The 25,437-nt window shown below is 53.6% G+C and overlaps 1 protein-coding gene across 1 annotated transcript in view; it reads right to left on the bottom strand.

Moving 5' to 3' along the window:
* Nucleotides 1–1,409: 1,409 nt before the first annotated feature.
* The window catches only part of WWP2 (WW domain containing E3 ubiquitin protein ligase 2), a 38,703-nt gene continuing 14,675 nt past the window's right edge, over nt 1,410–25,437 (bottom strand). The window contains 18 exon segments of the mRNA XM_082229304.1: nt 1,410–2,993; nt 3,099–3,171; nt 3,505–3,601; nt 3,953–4,057; nt 4,621–4,741; nt 5,195–5,335; nt 6,111–6,244; nt 9,010–9,169; nt 9,763–9,851; nt 9,962–10,033; nt 10,212–10,290; nt 10,649–10,777; nt 11,267–11,348; nt 13,759–13,813; nt 15,958–16,132; nt 17,293–17,382; nt 19,917–20,109; nt 21,136–21,257. Of these exon segments, the coding sequence (XP_082085430.1) occupies nt 2,894–2,993; nt 3,099–3,171; nt 3,505–3,601; nt 3,953–4,057; nt 4,621–4,741; nt 5,195–5,335; nt 6,111–6,244; nt 9,010–9,169; nt 9,763–9,851; nt 9,962–10,033; nt 10,212–10,290; nt 10,649–10,777; nt 11,267–11,348; nt 13,759–13,813; nt 15,958–16,132; nt 17,293–17,382; nt 19,917–20,109; nt 21,136–21,257 (2,017 nt within the window). The 3' untranslated portion in view covers nt 1,410–2,893.

Below are 25,437 nucleotides of genomic sequence, written 5' to 3'. Positions count from 1 at the left end.
CCCAGCAGTGGGAATTTCTGGCTGCTTTGCTTCCCCAGAGAACAGGGTGATCTTCTTTCCCTGCAGCAGAGCTCACAAAGCCAGCCTGTGCCTCTTGGCCAAGCTAAACATGTTTTGCTGCTCCCTCCTTCTGCCCACAACACAAGGCTGCTCTCTGCCTTCAGGGACAAAGCCATGCTTTTAAAGCCGGCAGAGAGGAGGGGAAATATTTCCGCTACAGGCCACAACCCCTCCCCTCTGACAGTCCTTCAGGTAAAAGCCTTTGCAAATTCCCTCCCTCCAGGCCCTGGAAACTTGCTCTGAAACACAAGGGGCTTGTCTTTGGCAACAAATTCTGCCCAGTAGAGCCATTCTGGCTCTGGTTGTGCGCTAAAGAGTTGGAGGAAGTGGTCACACCTCCCCCACCCCCACCCCCCACCTTCGCTTCCAAATGCCAAGAGCAGCAGCCTGTGTGCCAGGCCTGCAATGGCTCCCTTGGCACCAGGCTAGCTTGGGGGCCTCTTTGGTTTCCCTGGTTGGAGCAGGAGACAAGTCAGCTGGGGAAGGCAGTGGCGGCGGCCTGGGACTGCTGCAAAATGTGACTTTCCCGTCTGAGCATTCGGAGAACAAAAGCAGAGCCCTGCAGCTCGACCAGACCCAAGGGGCCTGCTGTTCTGACAGTGGCCTGCCAGGTGCCCATCCTGGAAAGCCCAATGGCACTCCTGCATATAAGAACACCACTCTCCCCAGCCTCTTCTGGGCACACACTTTCAAAACCCGAACAGGAAAAACGTTGAAGTCCAAGCAGCCTACATGAGCCCTCCTGCAACTGAGCCCCTTGGGGTCCTTTCTCCACTCTTCTGAGTGCATGCAAATCTTTGCAGGCCCTTGAGCAGTAGTGGCAGGAGCTGCTATCCCTCCCCTCTTGGGCTGCGAAAATGTGTGCCACTTCTGCACTGCTGAAGTGGACTAGATGGGGAGATTCGTCTAACTGCTGAGTTGTATGACAGACGCAGTATTTGCAGCACAGCAGTGGGCTGGGTGATGTGCTTAAAAGCAAGGAGAATTTAACCCCTTTTGGTCAGCCCTGGTTTTCCAGGCCTGCCTAGGGCTGTCCTTCTTTGCCTGTCTACAGGATGTTCCCCTTGCTCCCTTTCAAGCGAGAGCATTAGGAACAGGGGGTCAAAAACCTCCACCTGCAAGCAGGGAAACAGGCAGGAGTCAGGCCAAACTCTCAACTGGGTCATCCTACAGTGGGGGGATTGGGGGAAGCACACAGACCAGAGGGCGATGAGAGCTGTGGTGCCCCCACTTGTGGCTCTAACACAGCAACAACCTTCGCCATGTACACGTTTGGGAACCGCCCCACCCAGCACCCAGGAGAAGCCACATCAGGATCCCAAAGCACAGAGGGACACATGAAGCCCACAAGCAGCTGCGGATTGTTTATTGCACAAGAAATTGGCGTCACTGAGGCAGGATGATGCAGTACAAAACTATCCAGGATCCCCATCAAAAGCTATTGCAATTCTTTGTATCCACAGACATTTATATACACATTTTTATACACATTTTATATACACACTTACTTACAAACAAACGAACACACGCGCGCACACACAGTCCAGCTCTCATATGCCGACATACACCTTGCTGTGGAGGCTTGAGGCATCCCCACCTATGTAGCCATAGGACACACACGCAGACGTATGCCACTCCCACTCTTGCATCTGGTCCCTGTTCTCAGGGTGTGCCAGCCACACATACTCCAATCAGAGGATTTTTTTTTTAAAAAAAACCATCCAGAAATAAAGACAGGGGATTCTTCTGGTTCACCCCCTGCCCCTTCTTCCTGCCTTTTAGTGCAAAAAAGTTCAGAGTTCTGCACTTGGGATAACCTGTTTTGTAGACATTCAAGGTGAAGGCTTCCCCCTACAATCTTGCAGCTCACTGGGCACCAATGTTTCCAGAAAAAGAAGATGCCCCACTTCCAACAAGACTTGGAACAGCTCAGATCAGGAGACTCAGGTTCTCCATGCTTGGCTGAAGCCTGGTTTGGCCTCTCCTGCAATCTGGCCAAAGGCCATCTGCTCTCTTCCTGAGGGCTCTTTGTCTATAGCCTTTGGGGTTCAGTGGGGTACCCATTTGCTGCTTTGAACAGCCCAGATCCTGCTCCATGACACAGCTGGGGACTGCCTGGGGCCCTGCCCTGTCTTCTGCTTCATGGGTTTGGGGAGGAGAGGAGCCTGGGATGTGGGCCAAATCCTGCCCACTGCTCTCAGCAGAAAGCCAGCATGGTTGCAGGGCACAGAAGCCTCACCTACCAGCACAGGGAGTGGGAAAAGGCCTCAGGAAAGAGGAGGTGGGTTTAGGAAAGTTGTAGGAAATCCTGCCTCTAGATCCCACCCATCTCTACCGATCCCCAGCAGCTATCTGGAGCAGGGGCTTGCAACACACTCCAGTGTCCTTGGCAAGGGGGGAATTCTCAAAAGTGCTCTTTTTTCCTGTGCAGAATGCCTTGACATAATGTTCAGGATGTCCTGGTGGGTTGGTACCAGTGGGGGGGGTGGGTCTGGATTGCTTTAAAAGGCAGCTACAACAAAAGCCCATGAGGCCCATAGGTGGGGCAGAATGGCTGCATAGCTCAGAAACTGGTACAAGGAATCCACAGGGAAGGAGGTGGATACCACTTGCAGCCACTGCTCTGCTGGAAAGCAACTGAATATTTTTTTTTGGGGGGGAAGGGGGCAGAGAAGGGGAGCACCTTCTGCAGCCTCTAATTCTCCAACCACAAGATCTAGGCCTGGGCAATCCCTCTTCCACAAAGCCACCTCCTTCCACCTTCCTTCCTTCCTGGAGATTTGGCTCCATTTCCAGGTATTCAGGATGGCTTCCCAGGAGGGTCTCTTTGGAGTCACTCTTGCCCAAAGCCCTCTGTCTCCTCAATGGCGTAAAGGAGCTTCTCCTTCAGCTGCTCGTAGCTCTTGTAGGGAGGCAGGTCCAGGCGGTTGAAGCTGCAAAAGGAAGACAGCGCAGCCAATCAGCAGGGGGAAAGGAAAGGAAGTGACCACCCACCCATCCAAAGCATGGGCAGGAAGGGCCAAAGCAGACAAACTCACCATGTGTGGCTACGGGGAAGCCAGGTCTCCTTGCCAACCTTATCAATGCAGAACTTCTGGGGCCCGTTGCTGCCTGTCAGAAAAGAAGCACAACATCAGAAACCCACAAAAGGTACCCATGGGGTGTGACAAGAACACACAGTTGCACTTCAAATGCAAACTGGCTTGCAAATCATCTTAGCAACCCCACCCCACCTCTAAGACTAGAGCTGAGAAGTAGACTGAGCTGAGTTCCTTCACCACAAGCAAAGGCAACCAAACAGGCTCAAAACAACTTCCACATGCCCCCATAGCCCTGCTCCAAGCCTGACAGACAGAACCACACAACCCTCCTCCCACAGTCACTCAGCAACTGGGACGGCGACATCCCCTGCTTCCCTCCCTAGGCAGCCAAATGCACAAATACCAATAAGCTCAGCAAATCCTCCGACTGGCAACCGGCAAGTCCCCGTCACAAACTGCAGAAGCCGGATTCTCTTCTCGTTGTCCATCTCCTTGACCACCTGCAGCCAACATGGGTAGGGGATGTCAGACCAGGCTCCCACCTTCCCAAAAATATTTCAGGCTCTCAGCGACATGGATTTGCCTAAAGCAACACTGACTGTGTTAATAGCAATGACAGCTAAGTGTGGGGAGAGACATCTGGTTGGAAGTCAGATCCTCAGAACTAAAAGGTCCTTCAAACAGGTCCTGCGTCACGGTGACTTACTGATGAGGCAAATGCACTCTGTGTATGACCAGAGGCATGTGTCAGTACTCTGCCACATCCAAGGGTCTGTCCAGGGCAAAGCTTCCTTTCCCCATGTCCATACGGGGGACCCCTTGGCCAGGAGCTCTTCCTTGGGGAGGCTCACCTGCCAGAACCACTGGATCTGCTTGCTGTTCTTGGTGTAGTGCCGATAGATGGTGTTCTTCTGCCAGTCACTCATGTCAATCTCTTGCATGCCACACAGCATCAGCTAGAAGGAGGAGAAGGCGAGAGGGGCCCCAGCCCGGGTCACCGGGAGAGTCCAGAGGCAAGACCCACCAAGGCAAGGCTTCTATCATTTTGAGAGTGCGGCTGCGGAACTTGGACATCTTGCAAACTGGAAGCTAAACTTGACCTGCCTACTTGACACACTGGACTAAAATATGTGTGTGTTTTTTACAAGATTTACTTCCTGATTAGTCAGAGGACAAGGGGCAGTGGGGAGATTCAATTAGAACTTTTTTAAAAAATTCAAATTGAGTAAATACCAAGGTCCCTCTGAAATGTCCCTTTCTCTCAATAATTGTTCCACTGACAGTCATCTAACAGTCAGAGGTCTCGTATTCGCAAGGAGTGGCAGCCTTATCGAGGGGCTGCAGGAATGTAAGATGGTAGATGACCATGTAGTTGGCTCATTGGAAGCCAGACAGTAGATCGCCCAACTGCCGTCACCTCTGCACAGCCTGACAATGTACGAAGGCAGAGCCCAGGGCAGAAGGACAGGCCCCTCTGGGTAGGAGAGGAGGCCCCCAAGCTTCCAACATCCCAGCTCACCTCTAGCTCCTTCTCATCAAAGTACCGCAGCCACTCCAGAGGTGCCACCTCATTGAAGCCATCCAGAAAGGCCTTGGTCTGCTCCTCCACACCCCGGGTGAACCGCCAATCTGTCAGCAACCTGCAAGGATAGACCAGCCACTCAGCACCCCTTGGGCACCTAAAGACCTGCAACTGATTGAACTGGCCCTGGCTTGATCCAAACTTCAGCTACGTGATTTTGGGAGGACCCTATTTCCTGCATTTCATGGATTAATGAACACATACACCACAATTGAGTATCCCAAATGCCTTATCATCTGTACCGCATTCATTCTCAGAATCAGCCAGTGAAGTTGGTCCACAACGCTCCCATTTTACAGATGGGGAACTGAGCACCAAATGCCCAAGGCTAGCTGGTGAGCATAACAGCAGAGTGCAGAGCTTAATTTTGTGGCCTACCAAACTGCCTGGTCAGCAGCCCAGCAAAGAGGCAATTCCTGGAGCCAAATGGCATGCAAAATGAAAGAGCCTCTGGCCAAGCTGCTTCTCGAAGCACCTCTAAGCCTCAGGAAAGCGAGGACCAGGAACTCACATGATGTACTCATCCTTGTTCTCCTCAGTGACCCGGATACTCTCTCCACCCTCCTTCAGTTCATGGGTGGTCACCTTGCCCAGAATCTCCATGTCCTGGATGAAGTAGAGTTCCAGGCCGCACTCCTCTAGGTTGTTCTCTCTGCAAAGGGTGGGAGAGAGAAGCAGCAGATGAATCTTCACTAGGAGGACAGTTGGAGGCCTCAGCAGCTGCCACCGAAGCCTACAAGAATCATGCTCTGGGGGCTAAAGATCACAGGCCGAGTGGCTGCTGTAGATGGCAGGATATCCCGAGTCCCAGGCGTGCATGGCGTCCCTAGTTGGGACGGACAAAACTGCCCCTGCAGTCTCAGTAGCTTAATTCCCCCCCAGAAGATATAACGAGACCGGCTCTCAGCATCCCCAGCCCTAATTTGGTTTGCAAACCACAATTCCTTGGCGCTATGCCACAAGCAGCCCCCGCCAGTTTCATCCTCCCTCTTCTGCTCATTATAACAGCAACATTCAGATCAAGGTCTCTTCTCTAGGGGGCTATTTTGCTTTGCCCCTTTGCTCTGTGTTGTTTGTCACCCTCCCTCTTTAGGGTGGGACCTATTTCAGCTGGAGGGTCACTTCCCCTTGTGGGGAACCTCCCAGAGAGGTCTGGAGGGCTACATTTGGCCCCTGGGCTGGCGGACTGCCCCTCCTGCTTTTACATGAAACACAGAAGATGAGAGCAACTAAACGCTGCACACTTGGGCAAGGTGCCAAGCGACAGCAATAGGAGGGGCGGGGCTGCAATGCTGGGTGCTATGAGATCACCACAGGTTAAAAGTGGCTGTGCAAGCCATCAGTGGGTTTGGGTCAGCAGCTCCATGGGACAAGGACTCAGGAGGAAATGGGGGGGGGGGACAAGCAGCACCCTTGCTAGCACTGACTTGATCCAGACGATGGAGTTGTAGAACTCGGGGTCAATGGACTCCAGGTCCTTGAGGGTCGGCCGCTTGTTCAGCATACGCTTGTAGAAGGGCAGTGTGAAGCCCGTGTCAATGAACTTGCCATGGTACAATGCCTGCAGCACAAGGAGACACCCCCCCCAAAAAAAGTATGTTAGAGCAAGCTTAGCACCAAACTGCAGTGGAAAAGCAAAAATACAACACACACACTCCACACACATCAAAGGGGCAGCTGATCCCATCAACTCTCTTCTTGCATTCCCCCAGACACACACCTCCACTGCACACTAGGCTCCAAGGTTATTCTTTTTTTTTAATTTAAGGTGCCAATATACCAGAAACATTTAGCCCTGTGTTCATTTGGAATCCAAGTCCCACAGAAATCCCAGCCAACAACACGACAAAAATCACAGAAAGTAGCGTAGTGGTTGTGTTTGTGTGGACTCCATTTCTAGTCTTTAAAACACAACTCATTTCAATGCCCAGAGAATTGGGTGCCTTACCCTGATGCCTAAAAGGCAACAAAATGGGTGCTAGGCATGGTTCTTTAGGAAGGTGCACTCCAGCTGAGGTGTCACCAAGAAGAAAGCCCTCTCTTCCTTTGCCAACAATAAGGACCCACAAGTGGCAGAGCCCTTGCTTGGCATGCAGAATGTTCCTGATTCAATCCCTAATGGCATCTCTGGGCAGGGCTGGGAAGGACCTTTGCCTGAAATCCAGGAAAGCCGCTGCCGGCCCGTGTACGACGATACTCAGCTAGATGACCCAAGGAAGGGTCCTTATGTTTCTGGTGGGACTCGGCAGTACCTGCGCCTGAAGCAACAAAGAGCTTTGAAGGCTGAGAGCCACAGGGACTGTTAGCTCCCCCCGCCCACACTTTGCTTTCCAGCGGGTACCCAAATGTCCCCCTCTGGGGAGGCAAGGCAGCCAGCCTGCTCCCCAAACAGCTCTGGAGCAACGTTTGTTTAATCAAAACTCCGCGGCCACAGAACGGTCTTCTGGGAGCCAAGAATAACGCAGACGCTTTTGCGCGTCTGGAAAAGACCAGCCTGGTGGTGAGTAATAGTCTAGGGTTTGGAGGGGAAGGGGGAGCCAGGAGGGGAAACCATTGGGAAAAGTTCTTCCTGCTCTTTCAAAGGCCAAAGGAGGGCAAGCCCACCCAGGGATCAGGCCCCGAGACCCTCTAGAGCACTTGGGGGGGGTAATTCCCAAGCAGCCCCTTTCTTTGGGTGTGGGCAGCTGCGTTTTCCTCCTGTAGAATTCTCAGGCCAGGCCAAAGGCCCAAGTTCTCCTCCCCTTTTGCCTGGAGGATCAAGGGGGGGGGGGGGAGTTACACTCCTTTCTCTGCTAAGAAACAAAAATACAGAACTCTGGAAAAACAAGGGAAGAAAGTGTTCCATGACACACTCTTGTCACAAAGAGGCCACCTGACCTGATCCATTTTTCCTGGCTGCTTCCTTTCTGCTCAACAAAGTCAGAACAGGAGACTTGACGTGCCATTTCGGAACTCAATGGATACAAAGCCGTCTTTGGCCACAGAATTAAATTTAGTTTTGAAGAACGCAAATATTTTGATTCCCACTCTGCAAAACTCCCTTTCTTTTTTTATTCCAGGGGAAAAAATGATTTCTCTTTCCTGTGTACACCTTTTCCCAGCAAAACTGTTGGAGGGGCAGAAATATGTCCCTGTTGCCAAAGGAACCAGGCCAACGCGCAACAGGGTTGCCTTGGCGACAGACATCCCCCCACCCCAATTTAACCAGAGTTCAAAGCTGCTTTCAGCCACTTAGTGCCATGACACCATCATGTCCTTCCCCACGTGATCCACGAATGGCCAGAATACAGTGGAGAACTAGAAGCACAGCCAGAAGCAAACTGCTGCCAGAGCACTGGTTGGCCAGGTGAGGTGGGTGGAACTGGACAGGATGAACATTGCAGAGCGGCCGCTCATGGCAGTGGGTGCTACTGGGAGAGGAGGGGGGTGCCTCCCTTTCACCTCAAAGATCGTTAAGAGCAAACACTTGATGCATCGCTCCTGAAGATTTCACAGTAGCCTCTCCTGAATGCCACTAGTACTATAGCTCAGTATCAAATCCCAGAGAGGTAGTAGCTGTGTTAGCCTCCTGAAGAAAAAGCAACAAAGAACCTTTGTGACAATGTAAAAACCAACAGATTTATTGTGGCCCACAGAGCTTTTGAGGACCTTTTTTTGCTAGATGCATGGATTCCTCTCTCCTGTCTGAACCCCAGCCAGCACAGCAGCTTTCCCCAACCTGGTGCCCTTCATAAGCCACAGCCAATGGTTGGGGTGGGGGGACCTGCACTTTGAAACATCTGGAGGGCACCAGGCTGGGCTGGGCAATACTAGGATAGATCAAACCGTGGCCTGATTTGACCTAAAGCAGCTTCATAGGAACACAGGAAGCTGCTTTATTGCAAGACAAACCACTGGCCCACCTAAGCAAAGTACTGTCTCCACTGACTGGCAGCAGCTCTCCAAGTTTTCAGGCAGGACTCTTTCCCAGCCCACCTGGAGATGCCAAGGATTGAACCTGGGGCCTCCTGCATACAAAGCAGACACAGTGCCACTGAGCTATGGCCCTTGCTGTGCAATGACCTGCACTTCTTGGTTGGCAACCTGAGTTTAGAGAACAAGTTGTCTACCCTGTGAGCAAGCACCCACGAAATGCAAGTGGCATAGCTTGCGCAAATGCTATGGAAAGCACAGCCGCCAATGATTTTGCAGTCAAGGTGAAGGGCAGAACTCCCGAGGTAGTGAGAGGCAGCAGAAGCCTCACCCAGCCCCACGCCACCCCTGCACAAAAGCCCTCAGAGGCAGAGGCGGCCTTGGCCCCACCCCCACCCCCCAGGAGATGCTCACCATGGCGATGAACCTGCCAATGAAGCGGAAGTAGGTGAGGTGGTCGGGGTTGATGGACGAGGCAGGGTTGATCTGCAGGCAATAGTTGTTCTTGCCAGCGTATTCAAACAAGCAGTACATGGGGTTGAGCACCTCGTGGGACAGAAGGAAGAACCATTCGCTGTTGGGGTGGGGTGGGGGGAGAGAAGGATGCCTGATGAGAGCCAGCCCAGCCTAGCCATTCAGGCCCAACCATTGTCACCCGTCCTGCGCAAGGGTGGGCGGGGGCCTGTGCACACACGCTCCTTCGGCAGCCACAATCACTGCTCTCTCTTGGCTATCTCCCTCCTTTGGTGCAGAGAGCCCCCGCATCCTGTCCGTGGTTCTACCCTGTGGTAGAACAGCATGACGTAACCTACCATAGGGTAAAACCACTGGCAGGACACAGGGAGATGCGTCAGAAGCTCCTGCAGGGCGGGAGTGGCTGCCGTCTGGAGCCAAAGTGGCAGCCCGTCTGGAACACGCTGGACTCGAAGCTCCGCAGAGGAGGCCACCAGGAGGCCTCTCAGGTCTCAGGCTGCACAGCCAGCCAACCAGGGGACCCTCTCATGCTCTCTGCAGAAGGCCAGGCCCTGTCGATCCCACCCCGATGTCCTGAGTCACCTCCACACTGCTGCTTCAGCAGTTTTCCCAGGGTGGGATAAATCCCAAAGGACCAGGGAGGGTGGAAATTTGAATCTACCACCCCCACCCCACTGTGCTGTGCCAACTCACCGGGCAATTCCGCCGTAGTCCAAACCCTCCTCCCCACGCATGATGATGTACAGTCGACGCCGCAGATCATAAGGCTTCATGTTCATGATCTGAGCAGAGAGAAGTGAGGTTGGCAGGTGCAGTGGGGAGAGGACAAGGGTGCTCTGCCCAAGGGGTGACCAGCCTCCCCTCCCCTCCCTCTGACCCAGGCCTCAGTCACCTGCTGGAAGGAATCTTCGAAGAGTGTTTGCCGAGAGACACTGATCTTGACATGGCTGGGCAGCGCGTTGGACTGTGAAGGAGATATAGGTTGTGAGAGGCCCAACGACCCATATTCGGGCCCTGCATCCTGTCTAGGTTTGGGCATCCTCGTCCCCACCCCCCGCCCGCCACCGGGAGGCACAGATTTTCTGGGAATCTCGCAGCTTCTCCTCCTGCCCTGCTGGGAACATGGTGAATGAGCAACTCACATGGCAAAGGAAGCGGAACTGGTGGAACTTCCAGCGAAAGCTTCGGTCGTATGCTCCAGGTGACCCACCTTGCTTACTCCTGAAATAGTAAACATGGCCTTAGTGGGGCCCTGGCCACATTCACATTTATTGGCTCTTGACACTGACTGGTTTCCTCCTCTCCCACAGTTTAAGTTTGTGTGAACATTCCAGATTCATTAGATACCTTCCAAGAACACAGAGTGGATATCCCACAATCTTCAGTACTGTATCTGGAAGGTCCTAAAAGCTCCCACAATGCACTGCACCACCCCTCACAGCCTGGCTGGCAAACAAGGGTCAGATGGCCAAAAATCCCTCCTCACAAGGAATCCTCCATCTGGGAAGAAACCCACAGGAACCTGGAGGCTATGCTGGGTGGTGCCGAGAGGGCAGAGCGCCACACCGGAGGGACTTACCCTGACTCAAACCCGGGACGGGGGTCTTTGAAGGTGGTAGTACGGGTGTTGTGGTCCACAAAGTAACGCACCCGCTCGTTTGTATACTTCATCTCCCAGCCAGGTGGCAGCGCTGGCTCCTGGATCATCCTGAGCAGAGTAAGAAGTTCAATGGCAACACACACCTTGGCCTGATCTCTTTCCCCTGCCCAGACCCACCCACTGCAGCAGGAGGCAGCGGCAGCTTCTGCTCCTGGCGGCCTCAACCCAGCTCACAAAATGAGCCCACCCGTGCCCAGTATGCTAGCTCCAGTTCAGCCTTGGGCAGGAACCAGGAACAGGCAGAGACAGTCTTGCTGGGCACAGTCGTTCTGCCTGCTCACCAGGCTTGGAACTCAGGGCACATGCCCAAGGGCCTGAGAAGGAGCCTCCCCTGCCTGTCCCAGGAGGAACATTCCTTCAGCCGCTGGGAATGATGCAACTCAGGTCCATCTGTGGGGCCTGGTGGACAGCCTGAGACCCCTTGCAGGCTTCCTATGCCCCTCTGCAGGCTGAAGAGACCTCACAGTTGCCCCAAGGCTACTAGACAGGAGTCCCGGAGTCCCGGAGTGCAAACCAGCAAAAGGAAGCCAAGCCTACCCCTGAGTGCGGGGGTCCTCCCATTGTGTGGTGCGGGTGTTGTGGTTCACGTAGTAGATTCGCCTGTTGTCCTGTCTTTTTTCTGGAAGGAGAAGGAAAGAATGGAGAGGTAATGTTAGTTTCCCTCTCTCTGGCCAGGCTGGATTGGGGCCCAGCAGGGAAATCTAATGGGGAATCTAGAACCAGCAGACACACAGCAGCCAGGCTCAGATGGGACGAGCCTGACATGCCAGGGTCTTCCGACATGCTCCCTGTCACAGCAGAGAGTAGTGCCTCCAAGTCTTGCAAGGAAGAGGCCCAAGACACGCCAGCCTCTTCCCACAAGGAATTCAGTCTTGCCCCTCATCCATCTTTCCCCCACCTGGCACCCTTCCAGCTGGAGGTACCCTCTACTTCGCTGGCTAGGGCTGATGGGAGCTGGAGTCTCAAACATCTGGAAGGTCTCAGGTTGGGGACCACTTCTCCTCCTCCTCTAGGGGAAGACAAGTTGCATGCCAGTCAGCACCCCCTTGGCTCAGGCGCAGCTCATCTCCCAGCCTCAGGGGCCTAGCCTTAGGCGCCCATTTCTTAGAGAGGGAGGTGGTGCCCATGAATGAGAGTCTGTGATAACCTCCTTCCTCTGCAAGCTCACAAGCAGGACAGCCTTCTCTCGCCCTTCCCTGCTCACTCAAGCTCACCTCTACCCCACTACAACACTTGCTCATTCCCCCCGTTTCAGCTCTGATGCCCTTGATGGTTCTACCACAGCAAGCAACCTAGCGCCAGGCCTGCAAAAGGTGGGGAGGGGCTCAGTGCACCCCCTCCTGAACTGCCCCCAAACAGCTGGCCCTTCCTCTGACCTCTCAGCCCCAGCAGGGCTGTCCTGGAGACTCAGCGACTTGGGTAGGGAGCCTGGCCTGTGTGTGCTGGATCAGCCAAGGGCAAAGCAGATTTGTTGACTCCTAGGGAGAGAGTCTGCTCCCACCCCCCACCCCCCACCCCGAGAGAGCAAGAAGAACCCACAGCCGTGGTAGCCTGTGCTCTTGAGGATCCAAACAGCAAGAAGGTGCATCACCACTGCCCCTTCCCTGCTTAACCCCAGGGCCATCCCTCTCTGTCTTTCCCTGCCCAGGATGAGTGCTGAGGGAGGGGCAAAGGGTCACATAAAACTATCAAGCTCCTCATGATGATCCGGCAGATGGCCAGCAGGTGTCTGGCTACAGGGAACTCTGACAGCTGCTTCTGTCCATCCTCTTCAACCTCCCACCACCACCACAAGGGCACTAGGTCTGCAAGACTGCCAAGAGCCAAACCTTGACATCTGTCTCTCTCTCAGACACCGGGACCCAGTTCAGTGAGCCTGGATGCTCAGCCCTCCGTAGTAGTAGTAGCAGCAGCAGCAGCTGACACTGTTGATGCTCAGGCAAAGATCCCAGCAGCCCACAGTGGCATTGCTGACCCAAGTTGCAATGATTTCTCTCGGGACTGTTTGCAAAGGGTCCCCCTGGTGAGAGCTGCCCCTCTCCTGGCATCCAAGAGCATCTCTCCTCAAGTCCATCCAGTCCTGTTTCTCAGCTCCTGAATCCTTGCAGGCAGTCCCTGCCTCTCCTGGGGCTGCTCTTGCCAAGGTCCTGAGTCCCAAATTGGGTGGGGTGAAGAATTGACCGAACACACACTAAGTTTCAAAGAGAAGCTCTCGATTCCTGATGTTTGGACTTCCAGACTCCCCCAACCCGCTGGGCAGTTCAGAGGCCTCCCACAACATTTCTGCTAGGCCTTTTACAAGAGCACAACACACACAGAGTCCAGTGTCAGCAACACAGATCCCATCTGGCCCCTGCAGCCCCTCTGGGCTTCTTCTGAATTCCCTTGCAAAGGTAGGGGGCAGGGGGAGGGAAAGAATGACTGTTGACATCCCTTGGTTTCGTTCTAATTGTCCCAGGGTCCAATAGGAGGCAGCATCCTCTCCCCATCCACACACACTTCCCTCCTTCCCCGGGTGTTAGGATCAGATCAGTGAGCCCTGACTCCTTTGGCACATCCCAAGCTCTACAGTGGCTCTACATGCCAAGAACCACTTCTACCTGCTTCCCAAAGTGTCTCCACCATGGAAAAGCTCTCTCCATCCCCTGTGCTGCCTAGCATCACCTCCCCTTCTCCCCCAGGTGCAGCAGGGACAAGGCAGGCTCCAAGGGGAGCCCAGCAGAAGCGGCCCAACCACACAGGGAGGAGAGCAGCTCCCACCCTGCCTCCAAATAAGAGAAAGAGAAACAAACGAAGCCAGGGTTGGAAATGCACCACCGGCAGCAGAAGCACCGCTGGACTTGGGAGAGAGTTTTGCATGAGATCAGGATTTGAACTCAGAGCCCAGGCAGGTCTCGCTGGCTGAGTAATACAAACTCTTCGTGCCTGCCCGCCCTCAGCGTTGAGGAAGAGAAGTCCACCCACCCCACCTACACCGAAGGCAGATGCAGGCTTGCAGCCCCAAGCCCAGGGAGCCAGGCAGTACTTACCCCAGCCAGGAGGAAGGGGGCCCAGCGGGTCATTGTCAGACGGGGCACCTGACGACTGGAGGGGGCAAAACAAACACCACGGGGGTTACCAGAGAGAGTGCTGGAAGGCAGGATGGGGTCCAGCCGTTTTGCCCTCCACCCTGCCTTCTCTTCCCACCGCCCGCCAAGGTTGGCTAAAAAAACAGCAGCACACACGTCCCAACCAACTGTGGGAACAGCAAAATGCCTGAATGTGTGCAGCTTGGGGCAGAGGATGGGAGCGAAGGAGCTGCAAAAGCCCAGGTGGCAGGCAGGCAAGGGAGGGAGGCAAGAAAGCAGCTGCTGCTGCCCCTGTGCTGGCTGAGGCGACTGAGAGCCCCACCACAGTCCCACCTCCAACCTCCTCCAAGAACCACACACAACCAGGGGTGGGGGGGAATATTGCAGGCCTTTCCAATGAAATCATTCCCACAAGCCCTGTCCACGCCCAGAGCTTCCTGGCTGGGCCTGCGGGCTGCTTGCCTCCTCCTCCTCCTCCCTCCCCTCCCTCCCTCCCTGCCCTGCCTCCCTCACAGAGGACCGTGAAACCCAACGGCCGGGCGCGAGATGCTCACGGACTGAGGGAACATTCATGCCGCACAGACAGGCGTTTCCCCCACAGCCCCCCACAGGTCCAGGCCCCATACAAAGCACCTTTATCCAACTCCAGGCAGGCTGGGCCGGGGGACCCATTTCAAGCCTGCTGGGCAAGCTGGGGAGGGGGAGACAGTTCCTCAGCAGCGCGCTGTTTAGATTAGGCCCCCTCCCTCACGCGTCTCTGGAGAAAGCCAGGCCAGACAGAACTCCTGGGACCCGGAGGCTCACGTCAAAAGACTTTTCACTTAGAGTCCCATTCCTGTCACACCCCTCAAAAAGCTGGGGTCGCCTTCCTGGGAACAGCAACTCCATTACTGGCCAGCAAAGTCACTACAAGGCGAACAATGGTGCCCTCTGAACACCTTTCCACATGGAGGGAGCTGCTCTGGTGTGGCAAAGAGCAGTTTTCTCCACACTGTAATGTGTGGTCGGCTGTGGTGTGGCTGTAGAGGCAGAGAATAAGCCATCGGCCCAACAGAAGGGAATAACAACAAGATGCAGGTCTCTATTTTGACCACCACGGTGCTGCCAGGGTCTTGTGCCTCCTGTGTTGTGGAGTGGGGAGCAGGTTCCCAAGCCAAGGAAGGCCAGCAGGCTCTCACAACAAGTCCTGACCCTGCAGTGCACCCAGACTGGGGTCTGCATCATATATTCTTGGAGAGTCCTGCCCGTCATCATCTAATGCAAGAGTGGCAGGAGGGGAGCCTGACTGGCATCTTCCTTCAGGACAGCCAGCAGTACTGGCAATCAAAAGAGGGAGCCTCAAACCAGATCTGTTCACAGGACTAGGGAAACACAGTCTCTCCTTACCTCAATCCCCTGAATTTCAACCAGACATTTCTAGTCGCTCATGCCTAAATGAAAACCGGCCACTTTCCACACTCCAAGCCACAGGCACCACACTCACAATGCCTCTTTAAGGGTACGTTAGACACAGAATAGTGGTGTTCTTACAGGGCCACTGGGCAGAGGGATTGTGCAGGGCCCCATGAGCTCAAGAGCTGTGCCTGTTTCTGGCCTCACGAAGGGGCAGGGGGCCCTGTGAGCAGCAGCCAGGAGGGAAACCTCGGGGCCTTCTCTTTCAGTTTCACGTTGTTTTACTCTTGGCTGCTCCTTTCTTAATATATACTGTTTCATTGTCTTTTATTACTTGCTCTAAGCTGCCCTGGGATCTCTGTTACAGGGTTAGTGACAATGAAACAAACGGTATTCGTAATGGAACCAGGCTCTCAGAGCCCTCAAGGGAAGGCTCCAGAGCAACACTAGACTGCAGCAGGGGCAGGACCGAGGCAGCCAGCAGGCAACGGCTACCAAAGCCGCAAAAGGAAGGGGCTATGGAAGGGGCCTGTCTGTAAGCTAACCAAGTCCCCTTGCAGCTCTTCCTCTGGGTCTCTTCTGCTGTAGATACCAGCAGGTATTAGTAGGCATCTTTGATGCAGGCCCTCCTGGTACCCAGCTCTCCTGAGCTATTTCTCTGCAGCCTAGAGCATTACTCTTGCAGCCTAGCAATGGGACTGGTGGCTGTGGGAAGGCGGCAGAGCCACTCTGTGCAGTTTGGCTGGCTGGGGCTGGGAATACCCTCACCTGGTAGAGAAATCTTTGGCTGAATTGCTGCATGGCTCCTTGAAGCTGGTTGCGCTGGCTCTGCCACTGCTCATAGTTGCGCACGTACTCAGCGGTGGGGCGCTGCCACGTGGTCGTGCGAGTGTTGTGGTCCACATAGTAGTACCTGCCACGGGGATCCACTCGTTTCTCCCAGCTGCAGGGGCGAAAGAAGAGCCTGATCTTTCTGTTTGTCTCTCTCGCACACACAAACACATACGTGGCAGATGAATCCTCTTCTACCATCATGGGAACTTCTTTTGCCAAGGACTGTTTCTGGGCCAGAGGTGGCTTTTGGGGTTGGATGAAGAATTTTCCCTTTTTCAGGCACCCCAGATGTTCTTCCATAATTCTGCCAATATCCAAACAATTAACCCTCTTCAACCCACACACCCCTTTAGGGTAACAGATTTGGGAGGTGGAGTTTGGCCTTCTCTGGCCAGAGCTGCACTCCCCTTACAGGATTAGGTTTGAAGGATATGGGGGGGGGCATGTCCTGTTAAATCCAGCCCCGTCCTTAGAACCCCAAGCAATTTTCACAGCTTGAAGCCCCTTTCACCAGTGATGGCTACAGCGCCAGCTTGATGCTCCTCTTGGAAAGAGAGTGAGCTGGGCTCAGGTGCCGCACTGTTTGGCCATGTGCCCTTGAAGAAGACTCAGAAACTTTGACTAGTAAAGAACATGCCAACTGAGACCAGATATATGGAAGACACCTGGCCAGTCTTAAAAGCATCTGCACTGGGCACAGCTCAAGGTGTTAGTTCTTACCTTGCCCAGTGCCGATGCTTTTCCAAGCTCCCCATCTTCTGAAGCAAAGTTGGTAGGTGAGGAAGGAAAGGGCCGTCCAAGCAGTGGAACGCTCTCCCCGAGGTGGCTTGACTGCTAGACACTCTGCTCTCTTTCCAATGCCAAGTGGACCTTTAAGCTGATTTAAATGTGCTCCAAAGCTGGTGTGCTTTTCGCAACTATTCAACTACTGCTATTTTAACTAATTAATGCTGTTATTTGCATTTTTTTAAGAGCGAGTAGCTCTAAAAGCCTTTGGACCAAAGAGCAAAATGTGCACTTTTGTAATGAAAACAATCAAGCAGATTGTCCTTGTTCCAGCTGTCTTTGCAAGCCCTGGGCAGCTGAACACTGAGCCTGCCCTAGAATTATGGCCTCGGAGATATATAAAGTGCCTGTATGTGTATATATATGTTATCACATATGTTAGGATCTTGTGAAGAGCATCTGCTTCCCACAGCACACCCAGCCACCCTCCTTTGAGTATCTCCAGACCAGATCCTGCAAACATGCTCATGTCAGAGCACCTACCCTGGTGGAAGAGGGCGCTCCCAGGTGGTGGTCTTTGTGTTGTGGTCCACGTAATACACTCTCCCATTTGGCAGCTCTCGTTGCTCCCACCTGAAGGACAGAAAGAGAGAAGACACGGAGTGAGAAGGGGACGGAGGGCCCATTTTGTGAGCCAAGGCAACCCTTGTTGCTATTACTTATTTCTAGCATTATCCAGAGCATGAAGAACTTTGTGACTCTCACTTTGTCTATGACTCCAACAGCCCTGTAAAGTAGGCACAGTGGCTTACTCCAGCTGCTCTCTGAGCAAAGGCACAGGACCCTCTCCTCTGCACTCCCTGGCTCCAACTGTATAGCAATACTCCAGCCAGATCCAAGGGTGCGTGTCAAGGTCTGGGGGCCCCAACAACTTCTGCAGGACCTACAGCTTCCAAAAGGCATCAGCAGGCACACATAACAGCCCATCTTTGTTTTGCTTTGGCCAATCACAGCACGATTAAGGAGCAATCCCTGATTGGGCAACCCTTTCACGAAGAACAGTCTGCCATTTAAACAACAACGACTCATAAGGGCTAGAAACTTTATTTTTTAAAAAACAAAACAGGATATATGAGACGATGTTACTGTGGAGATGCAAAATGCACCTCTTAAATATCCCCAGCCAAACTCCAGAAGGCTCTGCAGAGGATCATAAATGGCCACCAATCTGCAAGAAGGAATGCCTTCCACTCCAGAGGGCAGGGCACTGCCATGCCATAAAGCCAAGACGTGGCTCAGGAAGGTGGCTGCCCAGGCAATCAGCTCACCATCCTCCCGGGCTACCTCTGCTCTGAATGGAGACGAGGCTTGCTGGTAGCAAAACAGCAGTACTGAGGTCACCTTGCCGTCCAAGCGAGACGCCCTGCCTTACGTAAAGAACCACAGGCCGCGCCTGCTGCAAGGGAGCATAATGCACCTCTTTGTATGCACGAGACGAGGCGCGAACTGGTGTACACGCCGCCGTGTTAATGAGAGCCGCTGTCCCCGACGCAGGAGCAACGCTGATAGGAACCAGATGCAGGTCAGGGAGGGGCGGGGGGAGAGGAGGGGTCTGTTCTGCCGTCCGCCCAGAGGGAGAGCGAGTGAGCAAGAGAGCCTGTGTGTGACAGCAGGATGCCCCTTCCCCACAAGGATCCCAGCTTTGCACAGCAGCACCCCTTCTGGTCCTCCTCACTGAGGGCCATGTCGTGGGTCTCCCAGGAACATGAACACCCCACCCCCACCCCGCATATGGAACAGTTTAGTCCCATGGCTTTCCACAGCCTCCTGCCCTCCCCGCTCCAGCTGTATGTATGTGAGAGGCTTTTGTGCTTGCCACGTTGAGTGCAGATGTTAAGGGAGAGCAGCATAAAGGCAGCCTACAGCACCCCCGCCCCTCTGATGGGCTACCTCCCGGCAAGCCTGTTTATGCCCATGCAAATGGAGTGGCCTGAAGCAGGCGCCCGACGCAGCCAAGCAAAACACTGCCGGGCTGCCAACAGGAGGAGCTGGAAGCGGCCTGCATGCGCGCGCATTCACACCAGGGCTTGGAAGGGCTTGTGGACTTGCCCCACCAGAGGCCCTGAGATCCCTCAGCCACAGAAGCAGGGGAAACTTGGCTTGTACATAGCGCAGTCCCCACCCAACACCCACACAAGCTTCTCGCTATATAGCAGGGGACCGTCAGCACCAAGATCCTTAAAGGAAGGGTGTCTCGGCCGTAGGCTGTGGGATGCGCCCTCCATTTCAGGAGCATCTCTGCATAAAGGCGTCAGGTGCCCCCCTTGCCTCCTGGACCCCAGGCACACCGCAGTATGTGAGCAGGAAGGGAGGAGAGCTCCAGCAGGAAGAAAGAGCCTTTTGAGACGCCCTGGACTTTTCCAGCTGTCTGCAAACAGGAAGTGGCTGAGGCCTGAAAACAGTAGCGCTCACACGCCCGGCATAAAGGCGCTCTGAGCTGCTGGCCCCCAATTACCTGCAAGTGATGCAAACACACACATGAGACTCTGAACTAAGAGGCCAGAAGGAAAACAGATGGCTCCCTTCATCGGAAATGCAGGAGTCAGGAGGTGGTGTTTGGGCACTGGAAGGCTCAACAGAAATAGCCACATTGCAGGACCAGAAAGGATGGAAGGAAGGAGAACAGGTGCAGCTGAGGAGCCACAACTGTCAAGTTCACAACTGAATCGTAACCCTGGTAATCCAGACTCTGCTCCCAGATCAGGCATCCTCAGAGCTGGACCTCAGTCACAGCCAGTCCCCTTCCTCCCTAGAACTCCAGGTCTTGCAAAAATACTGTAACATTCCTCTAAGGATGATAATACTTAGCATTCATATTTCTTAAATGCAGAAGGGGATTCACAGACATGATCACAGTAATCACTGAAAATGTCTTCTGAGGTAGGCCTGGGGCCCCATCCTGCTTAGAAAGAGAGAACTTTGGAAGCGACAAGAGAGTAGGAGTTCCCGCTAGGATAAACTTTACTCCTAGCGAACAGCCTCTGATTCAGAAACATACTTTTTAAAGGTTTCAACTCCCTGGTGACCCATCCCGACCTCCCCCTTGTTGGCTAAGGGCATTCATGCCGTGGCCAAGGTGCCCAAACAGAGAGCAGGACACCACTTACCCAGAGGGCAGCACCTCCAGAGTCTGTGCTGCTGGCTGAGAAGGCTGGGCCTCTGAGCTGGGGGCAGATTCCCCTGCCCTTGGAGAGTCATGAGCTGTGCCAGAGCTGGAGGTCGCACCTGACGCAGCCTCAGGTGGCACAGCCTGTTCATCTTCAGGGACATCGAGGGTGGAACTGGCAGGTTCACCATTCACTGAAAGAGAGGGGAGCAATTATGGCAGAGTTGAGGGGATGCTGATGCCTCCTAAGAACATAGCAGGAGCCATCAGGCCAAGGGCCCATCTAGTCCAGCATCCTGTTCTCACAGTGGCCAACCAAATGCCTGTGGGAAGCCTGCAAGCAGGACCTCAGCAAAAGAGCACTCTGCCCTCCTGCAGTTTCCAGGTGCCTCTGACAGTGAAGGCAGAACACAGCCATTTGGGCTAGTAGCCAACTGTAACCCTGCCCTGAATTTGTCTAATCCTCTTTTGAAGCCATCCAAGTTGGTGGCCACCACTGCCTATTGGGGAAGCAAATTCCATAGCTTAACTGCCTGCTGTGTGAAGAAGTCCTTCTTTCTGTCTGTTCTGAATGTTCCACCATCCAGCTTCATTAGGTAGCCTCATGTTCTTGTGTTGAGAGAGGGAGAAAAACCTTTCTCTACCCAATGTCTCCATGCCATGTGCAGTTTTAGAAACTCCTTTTGTATCACCTTCTCCTCATTTTGTCTCTAAACTAAGCAGCCCCAAATGCTGCAACCTTTCCTCACAGAGGAGTTCCTCCATCCCCTTGATCATTCTGGCTGCCCCTTTCCCAACGGTCTCCAGATCTACAATATCCTTTCAGAGGCGAAGCGTCCAGAAGTATACACAGCATTCCAAATGCGGTTGCATCATAGATTTTGATAACAGCATGGGCCGTTTTAGTATCAATTCCAGCTACCACGCACTGGGCCAACATCTTCATCAAGCTCTCCACTAGGACCCCAAGGTCTCATTCCCTGTCCATCGCCATCACCCTGAAAGGGGCCCAGAGTTTCCCCAATGGCAACCTCTGTCTGTAGAGCATGGCCGGTCAAGTAAAACTAGGGAAGTGACATAGGGAGATAATCTTTCATCTATAGGTAGCACCTCAAAGTTATATCAATGCACGTGGGAGAGCACAAGTGAGGTGGCACACAGGGCTGGCCCTACAGCTTCAGAGGAGAGACCATCACCTCCTCCTCTCTCTCCACTCTCACCTGTGCCATTCACTATGCCACTTTGGGTCTTGCCTGCTGGCTGCTGCTGGGCTCTGGGACTGGGGCTTTGCTCCCCGTTGGCCGTGCTCTGCCTGGCCACTCCAGCCACATGTCTGTGTGCCCTGCAAAAGAAACAGTCGAGAGGTGAGGGGAGTGTCTCCTGAGTTTCCACAGATCATTATATTCCTTGTAGACAGGAGGGTGGAAGGCTGATGGCTGGGCCTGTTCTCCATGACATTCCATACCTCGTCCTGCACCAAAATAGCACAGATCAATCATGCAAACTGAGTCCATGGACATATAGTTGAAAGATCATGGCGATTACAGTTACATAATAGTCACAACTGCAAGTGGAATGGAGGGAAGAGGGTAAGCAAACATTACAGGGACCTGACACCCCACCCAGGTTTTTGCAGTTTCATCAGGTTTCTGTCAACAGACATAAGGACTAGAAACATGCCAGGAGGAAAACAGAAGATAAGAGGAGTTTGCACTGGTTTGAGACATTCCGCATCTCTGCACACAGCAGGAGTGTGTGGAAGTCATACTATGTTACCCTCACAACGAACCTGTGAGGCAGGTGAGGCTGAGAAAGAGAATGACTGGCCCAAGTTCGTAAGAATGTAAGAACGTTTACATTTCTAAGTCTGTAAGTAGAACCCTCCTGGATGAGGTCAATGACCCATCCAGTACAGCATCCTGTTCTAACAGCGGCCAACCAGATGCCTGTTATGGGAAGCCTGCAAGCTGGATCCAAGTACAACAGCCACGCTCGGCCCACCTGCGATTCCCAGCAACTAGTATTCAGCGGAGGTGGGTCTTTCTGGGGGCTCCACGGCTGGGTGGGATTCTGAGCCTGGGCCTCTCCAATCCTAGCCTGACATCCTCTAGCTGCTATAATACCACCTCCACCTTGGCTGGAAACTCTCCATGTGTCTGTTTTCATAGTGCTTTTATACAATGTTCAAAATGTGGAGAGCAGGTTTATTGGACCTGCGTTAAGCTTCCATGTGCTTGTCTGAATTTTTTTTCTTTTTAAAGAAATACATTAAGGGTTAGAAGAACAACGCAAAACCAGGACAAAATCCTGGACCGTTTCATATTAGTCCGCGCAGAGCGAGGTGGTAAGGTTTTTGGCACAGGACTTGCGCAGACATCACTAGGAATGGCTCACCCACCCCACCCTCTGGGGATAAACAACCTCTGGACCTCCAGGGGTGTTTTTTAGAAACCCAAATTGCCCATTTCCGCTGTATTGCGCAGGTCGTGTAGGCCCAAATTAGCCGTCCTGCCAAGGCTGTCTTCCTACGGGGCTCCTAACTTGGCATCGTCTTTTAATAGACGTGTGGAAATAAACCAGAGGTCACATGGCAGAGCTCACGGGGAACAGCAGCTGCTTAAAATAGGAGCCTGGAAAAGGGGGCAGGCAGCACCAGTGGGAGGAACAGGCTGGGAACAGCAGGCGATGGGGCAGTTTCCCCATAAGTAGAGTGAATGGGGGGGGCAGGGAGCAGGGCTGATCCTGGGTAGAGAGGGGAGGCACGACCTGTAATAGGCCCTAATCCCCACTTCCAACACACATGCAGAGAAAGCTCCAGAGATTCTGGCTTGGGGTCCAGAGAGTCAGCCTGTTTCAAAGTCAAGGAGGCGAGATCACAATCACAATAAGGGCCCTGCAGCAGCTGGGTCAGGTCAAACAGGGCCCATCTAATCCAGCATCCTGTTCCCACAGTGGCCAACCAGAACCACAGGATCCCCAGGATATGCTGGCTGATCAAGACACAGTCTAAGCACCTCCCTCCTGCCGGTTTCTCTCCAAGTGCAGTTGGGGGGGGGGGGATAGGAGCAAAGGGCATGAGGGGGAAAGGAAACCAGCACCAAGCTGACCTTGGTAGGAATGAGCAACCCCACTGGGAGAAGGACTCAGGGAAGTAGGAAGGGGAAGGGGGCACAATGGGGAAGGGGAACCAAGGACAGCAGAGAGCAAGGAGAAGGTCCCCTGTCCCCCCGCCCAAGGAGAAGCAGGAAAAAGACAGTGGAGGAGGGGCAGCCCATGAGGGGACCCAGCAGTGAGAGGGCCCATCTCTGCTGTGCAAATGCAGGGAAGCACTTTGCAAACAGGCATGAGTGATTGATCCTGGTCACAGGGTGGTGTTGCCAGCCCTCCTCAGCCAGGGAACGGGTAGGCGGGCAACGCAAGGCTGAGAAATTCCTCTGATCTGTGCAAAAGGTGGTGGTGGTGGTGGTAGAACGGGAGGGAGGACCACCAGCCACAAGTGTTTGTTTCTGAAAACGGAGCCCAAGGTCCCCCCTCCCACCCCCTTTTCTCCTTTCTTTAGAAACTGTTTACCAAGACACACAGATCTGGGGTGGGGGGCACACTCACCCCAAACACGTCACCTTGGAACCTCTCTGATCAGAGACAGCACGAAAATGAGAGAGCAGGCACCTTTGTTGCAGCCTGTTTGCGAATCACCCTGAAATGTTTCTCAGCTGCTTATGGAAGCAAATCCCACTCTAATCCCACCCACACCAGTTTCACCCCAAAGCAGCCATCCAGGGAGGGAAGTGCTGCTCCCTAGGGAATTTGGCATCCCAGCATCAAAGTTTTCCTGCAAGGGCCCAATTTTGCAGAACAATGAAGAAACAGGCCAGGGACAAAAACTAAACTCCTTGTTGCCTGCCTCTGACCAGCAATGTCAGTAGTAGTAATGATGATGATGATAAATAAATAATCTTATTTCCCCTGGAAGTGGAGGCTTAACCCTTAGAGTGAGTCATGCAGCTAGCTGCCTGGAGAGACCAGGATGCAAATCAAGGTTGCTCCAGATCCTCTTGGCCCATCACTCAGCCATCCATGCAAAGGGTCTTGTGATCCAAAGGTCAGCTTGAACTTTCCTTTGCAAGAGCTGCCCATTCCATGGGAGACTAAATAAGGCCTAGGAAGGCTCATGGCCCACTCGTGTGTCCAACGGAGAAATCATGGGACAGACTGAGGTTTTCACTGCTCCAGAGAACTCATCCAGAATCTGTCCAGCACCCTGATTAGATCCAACAGCTGCAGAGCCAAGACTGCAAGAATTTGCTGTGCCCCTCGGGGCATAAAGTTCTTTACACCGTTGCCCTTTTTAAAAAGAAGCAAGTCTCTAGACCTTATGGCATCAAGGAGAAACCTAGAATGTTGTGAGTGCTCTTGCCCTCCTATCCAGCTTGTCGGTTTCCCAGCGGGGCAGCTGGTTGGCTGCTGTGGAACCCAGAATGCTGGACTAGGTGATCCACCAGCCAGGCTCTTCTGAGGAAGTTCTTCTGAACAGAACCACATGAAGGCTGCAGAAGATGCCTGTGTCTGTTTGGAAGGACCATTCCAGGAGCTTGGTGAGGGCCAAAAGTTCAACTCCCTGAAAGCTCTTCCCATCTGCAGAAGCCAATATGTTTTATTCAGGGGAATCAAACTTCTTTTGGTGGAGGATTCGGGGGCTTCTGAGGGCCCTGCACAAACAGAACCAGGAAGGCACAAGGAAGCAGCCAGAGGAAAAAGGACACTGAGGGAGAGTTCTCCCTGGATACGGGACTGAGTGCTACAATGCAGGGAAGAATGGAACTTGGTGAAGGAAGCTGGTAGGTTGGCTGGCCACCCATCATCTCGGGAGAAGCAGTATGGTTCCCTTGCCAGTGGGGTGCTAAATTCAGCACCACACCGGCAACAGTACACAAACACAACACAGCTGTGGCCAGAGAGTAGAAGGCAGGGCCAAGCAGAGCCCCCTTGGCAAGCCCCTTGCCCTGCTTTCTGGGCAGCTGCTCAGAGCAAGCATTTTATGCCAGGGTCAGCAGGCTCTGATTGGAAGGAGAAGGAGAACTATCAGTCTCCAGGGGACTTTGCTCTAAAGCCAAAGTACCCCTCAATGATTGCCTGGAGTTTCCACACACCAGATAATGGGTGGTGCTAGAGCAAGAGAGCAAGGGTACCAAATGTAGCCCACTACCAACCGTGTCCTGGAGCTGCAAATCCCCTGCTACCAAATGCTCCTCTTGCCACAGAGGGATGCAGTAGCCCTTACCTGGTCTTCCCAACTCTGACCCACATGCACATGGCCCAGCCTGACTCCTCAAAACCTTGCAAGGCAGTTCCCAGACTCCCCCTGCCCACCCAGGCCTTTATGGTCTCTTTCCTGCCTCTGTCCTGGCTTACCTCCCAATCTCCCTGTCCTCTTCTTTGTCTCCTTCCATCATGGCTTACCCTGCCCTGTGTGCTGACCATCAGAGGCTCCAGAGTGGCCACCTGCAGCCATCCAAAATCCC

The sequence above is a fragment of the Podarcis vaucheri genome, assembly GCF_965113315.1.
Source record: "Podarcis vaucheri genome assembly, chromosome: 7".
Lineage (NCBI taxonomy): Eukaryota > Metazoa > Chordata > Lepidosauria > Squamata > Lacertidae > Podarcis > Podarcis vaucheri.
Note: the sequence above shows the minus strand (reverse complement) of the source record. Positions and strands in the feature narration are given on the sequence as shown.